Source organism: Tasmannia lanceolata, unplaced genomic scaffold, assembly GCF_043159265.1.
Source record: "Tasmannia lanceolata isolate RefF3 unplaced genomic scaffold, GAP_Taslan_0.1 ptg000003l, whole genome shotgun sequence".
Classification (NCBI taxonomy): Eukaryota; Viridiplantae; Streptophyta; class Magnoliopsida; order Canellales; family Winteraceae; genus Tasmannia; species Tasmannia lanceolata.
The window spans coordinates 53,384,691-53,392,559 of NW_027518680.1; the positions used below are offsets into that span (position 1 = coordinate 53,384,691).

The 7,869-nt window shown below is 37.5% G+C and overlaps 1 protein-coding gene across 2 annotated transcripts; it reads left to right on the plus strand.

The window, feature by feature from the left end:
* Positions 1–421: 421 nt before the first annotated feature.
* On the plus strand, positions 422–6,776 carry LOC143863224 (putative disease resistance protein RGA4). Of its 2 annotated transcripts, XM_077373893.1 has the most exons (3): positions 2,096–3,808; positions 3,979–4,105; positions 6,545–6,776. In XM_077373893.1, the coding sequence occupies exons 1-2, from the start codon at positions 2,098–2,100 to the stop codon at positions 4,011–4,013; spliced, it is 1,746 nt and encodes a 581-aa protein (XP_077230008.1). In that variant the 5' UTR covers positions 2,096–2,097; the 3' UTR covers positions 4,014–4,105; positions 6,545–6,776. The 2 variants fall into 2 exon arrangements, with proteins under 2 accessions (XP_077230017.1, XP_077230008.1); XM_077373902.1 differs by lacking the exons at positions 2,096–3,808; positions 3,979–4,105 and adding an exon at positions 422–921.
* The last annotated feature ends 1,093 nt before the right edge of the window (positions 6,777–7,869 follow it).

Consider the following 7,869-nt stretch of genomic DNA (forward strand, 5'->3'; position numbering starts at 1 on the left):
GGTTGAACCCGATTTTGGCTCGGGTTGGGTTGGCATTTTCTCAAGTTGAGTTGGGTTAGGGTTTGCCTGATTTAATTTTGTATTAGGTTAGGGTTGAGACATGATCCCGACCTTCATTCTCTAATCTTATCAAGATTTCAGAGGATTAATTTTGTTTCTTGTATTTTTATATCTAGCTCTTGATGAACCCTAAGCCAACCCGACTCAACCTGACCCAATTTGATGGCGGGTTGGGTTAAGGTTGACCATCCTCAACCCGAGGCTCGAGTTGGGTCGAACTAGGGTTGATGGAATGCTATGTCCGTTTGGGTTAGGGTTGGCCTCAACTGAACACCACCCCCCCAGTGGAGGTCAACAACGGCCTTTAATTTTTGGATTCTACAAAAAGGATATATACATGTAAAATAATCGGTATCCCATACACAAGAAGGGATTTGCATGTGATGACACCCACAGCAGTTGACTTTTAATTTGCCTCATTCATTTAATTTTTGCTCACTTCATTGTTTCTTGCAACAGCAAGTAGTGAATCTCTATCTGCACTATACACAGATATCTAGTTCGTTGTTGGGTTTGCCTTCTTTCTTTCCTAGAGCACAAGGTAGGACACCAATGGCACAATTATTTGTATCCCCTCTTCTTTCTGCACTGTCTGGCATTTTGAAGGATCCAGCAATTCAAGAGATCAAATTACTATGGGGTGTTGAGAAGGAGCTTGAAAAGTTGGAGAACACAGTAACAGTAATTCAAGACGTGCTTGAAGATGCCGAGGAAAAGCAATTTCACTCTAAGGCCGTTGGGAAATGGCTTGTTAAACTCAGGGATGTCGCTTACGATGCTGATGACATATTGGACGAGGTTGCCACGGAGGCTCTACTATCTACATTCAAGTACGGAGTTCAAACAAGGAAGAAAAATCAGGTGCGAAAATTCGTCTTCTCTTGTTTCACTTCTAACAACCCTGTTTTATATCGACATGATATAGCAAGTAAGATAAGCGAGATTAGAGAGAGGTTAGATGTGATAGCAAAGGAAAGACATGAGCTACATTTTGAAATTAGAGATGGAGGGAGGCGTCCCCAAATCGAGGAGCGTCCTCGAGAAACTAGCTCTTTGATAAACGAATCTGATGTTATTGGTAGACAAGTTGACAAGGAGAAAATTATACAATTGTTGGCATCAGATGATGATGAATTGTCTGTTATTCCAATAGTTGGCATGGGTGGGCTTGGGAAGACTACTCTTGCTCAGTTAGTCTATAACGATGACAGGGTTAAGAATCGTTTTATGTGGAGAGCATGGGCTTGTGTGTCTGACAAATTTGATGTACGACGAATAACAAATGATATCATTGAAAATGCAACTGGAACCAGATGTCATCACTCAACATTGGATGCAGTCCAACGGCGTCTCCAGGAGGTACTGAAGGATCAAAGATTTTTAATTGTTCTAGATGATGTGTGGGATGAAAATGAAAATGAAAATCAAATTCATAATTGGGAGAGTCTGCGTGCTCCCTTTGGAGTTGGAGCAAAAGGAAGTAAAATTATCATAACTACACGAGATAAAAGGGTTGCAAGAACGATGGGCACAATTCCTTACCACCATTTGGAGGGTTTACCAAATGATGATTGTTGGGAATTGTTTACTGGGCGTGCAGGAATTTCAAATTCCCATCTGGAATTGGAGGAAATTGGTAGGCAAATCGTGAAGAAATGCAAAGGCCTGCCTTTGGCAGTAAAGACATTGGGGGGCATGTTGTCTTCTAAAAGGAATGTGAGTGAGTGGGCAAGCATCTTGACAAGCGAAATATGGAAGGATGAGAAAAATAAAATTTTACCGTCTTTGAGATTGAGCTATCATCACTTACCAGTGAATCAAAAGCAGTGTTTTGCCTATTGTGCCGCTTTTCCTAAAGATCATGAGTTTAAGAAGGACACGTTGGTCCAACAATGGATGGCTGTGGGCTTCATTCAACCCAAAGGAAGCACACTTCTAGAAGACATAGGTGGGGGGATATTTGATGATTTATTGCTTAGGTCTTTCTTTCAATATTCTGGTAAAGACTATCACAATGAGAAGACTTCAATATATGTGATGCATGACCTCATGCATGATCTAGCAGAATCTATCTCAGGTGATGAATGTCTTAGAATGGAACATGATATGTCACGAACCATCCCTAAAACTGCACGCCATTTATCGTGGATTCTTGACAAAGAGAATCCAATATCTTCAGAAGTATTGTACAAATTTAGGAGCAAATTTAAGAGCTTACGCTCATTTCAAGTGAACGTTCAACCTCCTAATCGCCCACCGATCATCATTGATGCACTCATGGAGTTGACATGCTTGCGGGTATTAAATTTGGGTGTCACTCAAATAAAAGAGCTGCCAGATTCGATTGGCAATTTGAAGCATCTACGTTACCTTGACATCTCTCACACGAAGATAGATAGGCTACCTGAATCAGTAACTAATCTCTGTAATCTGCAAACACTACGTCTGGCAACTTGCAAGAATCATCAAGGGATTTCTACGTTACCCAAAGGTATCACGAATCTAGTTAATCTACGACATATTGAGGTAGATCAGAGCTCTTTGGACTTGGCACATTCGATTTGTTTGCCAGGAATTGGAAAATTAACTTCTCTCCAAACATTGCCGACATTCATCGTGTCCAAAGAGAGTGGATGTCAGATAGGAGAGTTGAAGAACATGAGGAACATCAAAGGACGAATGGGCATTCGGGGTCTCAGGAATGTACAAAACATAGAGGAGGCAAAAGAAGCCAATTTGAAAGGTAAAATATACCTTAATCAATTAGTATTGGAATGGGATAGATATGCTTATTCAAAACATGGAATCGTTACTGACGAGATTGTCATGGAAGGCCTCCAACCCCATGCAAACCTCAAAAAATTACACATAGATTCCTATGGTGGGGTCAGCTTTCCAAGCTGGATAGGGCATCTCATCAATTTAACAATCATTTCCTTTGGTGGTTGTTTAAATTGCAAACACCTCTTACCACCTAATGGCCATCTCCCATGTCTTCGTGAACTTCACTTAGAAGAATGCCCCAGCTTGCAGGCAATTCCCAAAGCCAACGTTCTTCCCGCCCTCACAAAGTTGGATATATGTGATTGTCAAGAATTGAGTACCCTTCCGATGCTCTCATCTCTTCGTCATTTAGAACTGTGGTGGTGTGATGAGAAGATATTGAGCTCATCAGTGCCTTGCCTCACCTCTCTTTCCATATTAACTATCAATGGCTTTAAAAGCCTAAGATTATTACCACATGGGTTGCTGAAACCCCTAACCGCTCTTCAGAGTTTAACCATAGATTCCTGTAGTACTTTGGAGTGCTGGTCCAAGGAGGACTGGTTGCAAGATCTACCCCGCCTCCAACATTTGATGATCAATGGCTGTAAAAACCTAGTGTCCCTGGCAAATGGAGATGGTGGGCTTCCCACCACACTCAAAACTCTAAAAATCTCTGATTGTTCTAATCTCAATTTCATGCCAACTCGACTGGAAAATCTCACCTCCCTCAAAGAAATGAAAATTCACTCCTGTCCTAAGCTCCATTCCTTGTTTCCTGATGATGACAATAATGACTATAGCCTCCCCACTACACTTGAACATTTGGAGATTTCATATTGTCGTAAACTGGAGGAACGGTGTAGAGAAGAAGGCGGCCAAGATTGGCCCAAGATACAACGCATCCCCCACATTAACATCGATGATCATCGTCCAGGCAGAGGTGTTCACAGTCCAGGCAGAGGTGTTCACCGTCCAGGCAGAGGTGCGATCTCGCATTCTATTTAAATTTTCTCCACCATTACATTCTTATTATTGAAATTTCCTAATTTTAAGAAAAATTAAAAGAATTGTGCCAAGAAAGATCCTTCCACATGAAATACGCAGAAGCATAGATGGAGGCATCTGATAAAAACGATGTGGTTTTGATTTCAGGATTAGAATCAGCACCAGGCTGTGGAATTCAATAGTGGAAGAAGATTCTTGAATGCATGTGAGATTGAGGAAAGAATCGTTTGAATAAACTCAGTTTCTCAAGCCTCACCATCCACAACCATGTCAGGTAAAATAATAAAATTGAATGTGTATTTTTCATTTTTGTTAATCAAAATTTGAGCATGTTTACTTGCTAGTATTATTCATCATGTTTTTTGGTGATATTCCAAAGATTGTCAATTTAACTCAGGAATCATTAAAAATAAATTTTGTTTTGAAGAAGGTTTCAGAAAAATAAGAAGCATTGTAACCAATATTGTGTCAGATTATAAATGCTCATTGTTTTAGAACTAATATGTTTTGGCTACTGATGCATGTTTTGATAATTGAACCTACTCATCTTGTCTTTTAGTATTTAAATATTTGTCAAAGGTTATGACAGTTCTCAAAAAGTTCCCAAAAGTCAATCAAAAGATAAAAGATAAGCTCAGTTCGTGCAATTATTAAAACACGGTAATGCTAATATCAGTAACCTGTGATTTTCCTAAAATAACAAATATTCACGATCCTGTGATGAAATCTCATGGGTGAAGATGCTGTTGTTCCTTGCATTTCTTATTGGAGAAAAGCAAAAAGCAATTCAAGCACCCGTGAATTTAACTCTCTTTCTCTCTATTTCTCAATTGGAAATGAAGGTTGTTGAGTAGTCTTCCTCCTTTTCTCTCTACCCATTTTTATTTTAGTTTTCAACTGTTGTGGTTGTAAGAAGACCTCATCATATAAGTGTCCAGTGATTCCAGTCTTCTGTTTATTTCTTTCTTGAGGTGCTACTGGTTCTATTGTCTTAATTGGTTGTGCACCCTCATCAACAACTGTAATTAGAAAAAAAAATTTCAGTCCCACTATTAAATGCTAATGCCATCAAGCTCACCACCGCAAATAAACCATTCGGTTTATGTTCATATAGATGTGCACATTTCCTTTTGTTTTTCTTCAAGAATCTAGTTGTGTGCCACTGATTATGTGGTTAGGATTGGTTTATCACACTAAGTCTAAGGCGCCGCTTGCTATAGGTTTTACCAATCAATTTTCAGTACATAATCATTTCGTTGGAAATCAATTATGGACTCAAAACATCAATGCATGAATTGGGTTTGTTCGAAATTTTCATCTCTATTGAAAATTATTTACTTCTTGGTTGATAAGTTTGAGTTCTCTCATTGATTAGTTTTTGCTATTGGCGATTTACATAGAAATTAGCTTTTTTTTATTGCGAAATGATATATTCGCCCTTTTTAACTTGGGACAGTCCCATCTAGTTAGGAGGGTTTGGGGGGGCGGGTTTGAATATATCATTTCCCTTTTTATTTTGTTCCATTTTACTGTTTGTGAACCTTCATTTGTCCAAAGGCTCTTTGATTATGTCGGAATTTGATCCAAATATGGGTAATTCTTGTTAGTAAAGCTTCTTGATGCATTTAACATTTATATTTATGGGTAATTCTTGTTGCATGTAAGTCTTGTGCTTTGTCTCACTAGAGTTAGATTTACATGTAGCCAAAGGTATGTTGCAACGTGGACTGGTATCAATCTTTAAAACTAAGAACACCTAAAAATAAGCATATCCATAGTATTTCAATTGGTGAGTTGATTCTTCAATGGGAAAAGAGTAGAGAGAAAAGAATTACATTTTAGGGTGGATATATCAGAGACAGGTTTGGGTGTACAATTGAACTCTGTAATTTTGTATTTTTATATATTATAAGATTGGAGGAAGAAGCTTAAAAAGAAATCATAAGTGATTACTTTGGTATTTTCGATTGTGCGTGAAAGGCAAGTGATCTTCTACCTTTTCCAATTACGTGCAACAAGTTTTCTTTTACTAAAGTATGTTATATTTATGTAACTTATGAAAAGTGATCCCAACATTGAATTTTATTTGACAAGAGAAATCTGTTTTAGATTAATTGCTTCATTTTTTATCATACCGATTGTTTATTACAAACTCAGATCAAGTATATAAAGTAACTTCTTGACATGAATTGCTCAAAAGTATTTTTTTTCTCTTGCTCAAAGAATTGACTCTAGAATTTGAACATATTACAAACTTTAACTCTTGTTAACTTTTGTACTCTGGATATATTTTATTAAACTTTGGATATGTTAAACTCCACATAAGTTTTGGACTCTCAGCCTGATTATGACCTGCCCCTCCCTGAGGGCTAAACATTAGTAGCATGATCATATTCTTTGATCGACATGGAATTACTTCTGACCCTTCTACAAGGTTTATATGTAGTTTTTATTCTAACCCTATGACAGGAATGATATATGCTATTTGTTTTCACCCTGCCACAGGGGTGATATGTGGTTTTTGTACTGTGCTGTTTCACAGTGATAAGTATGGCCATAGTCGTAAAGTATTTAGAGTTAAAAATGTGTTTTGACTTTATATTTTGGTAATCTCTATTATGAAATGTTTTAACTCACATGCTTGGTCCGTCTAGAAAAGGTTAGCGGTTACTTACTGGGCTATCTAACTCTATCTATATTTATTTTGTTACAGATGATTAGCTTGGTTAATTCACTCCAATGCTCGTGGGAATATTGAGGAGATTCTTGAAGGCCGTAAAACTTAATGTTAGAATTTGTTTAGAGACAAGACAAAAAAAATTTTAATTTGGTATTACTATGGATTTGCTATTTGGGAGTTTATTTTGTCATTTCCTTTAAGGATTATAATCTCATTATGTTTGGAGGTTCATATTTCTTTTTTTCTTTTTCTTTTTTTTGAGGAACTACGGATTTATTTTACTGAGGATTGTGACCTTGTTTTGGAGGATTGAGTTTATTATACTATTATTGATATGATTTAGAACGTACTGTTCTCTTATGAAAGTTTGAAAGGCAATTAAGACCTTGCGTGTTTAAGCGACCGAGCCCTATGGGCATGTGGTTGCTGCCAAGTCCTTGGTTTTTGTTGTCACGCCCGGGGTGTGACAGGGACCTATAAATTATAAGTTTACCATTGGTGGCCTGTGGAACCTACTAAGACTCATCAGCGGGCCCACAAACCATCCTTCATTTGGAAAGTGTGCAGAGAGATTGAAAGCCAACGACCCACTCTAAAGTCCACCTACACCTCTTGATAATTTCTTTGAATCCACCATGTATGAAAACCACATAACAAGTGGCCACCACCTGTGCTATTTATGAAAGCTACCAACATTTACAAAGGCCACCTACATCTCCTCAATCTACCCAAACTATGATTTCTTTCAATCCACTGCTTATGAAGACCACCTAGAGCTATAAAAGCTCATACTGCTTGCCTCTTGAGTTTTAATAATCGCGTTAAAAGTTGTTATAATAGAAAGAAATATTGGAACTTCGAGAAGAAGCCAGATTGACGTTTGTCAAGGATGCCCAAAAAATAAGAAAGAAGAGGCTTAGTTATAATTTCTCAATTTAAGAGGATGTCATTACAATATAAAATTTTTGTAGGAACTTACTTATCAAACATTCAAACCCCACCTTTTTTTAAGTGAAGGCTAAAATTGAGTAAAAAAGTAAAAGGGAGAAAAGCTATTTAGCTAAATCATTCGACAGAAAGAGCCATGAAAGGAAAAACAGAAAAGGTAACCAGTGCTTGTTTCAATTACCAAGAAAAATCGTGTTCTCTTGTTTCAATTCTAAGAACCTTGTTTTATATAGAAGTGACATTGCACATAAGAACAGCGGGATTAGAGGGAGGTTATATGTGATAGCAAAGGAACGTAACTTCCATCTGGAAATTAGAGATAGGGACAAAAGAGAGGAAGTGAGGTATATATCTCCAAACTAGTTCTTTAATAAATGAATCTAATGTTGTTGGAAGACAAGTTGATAAAG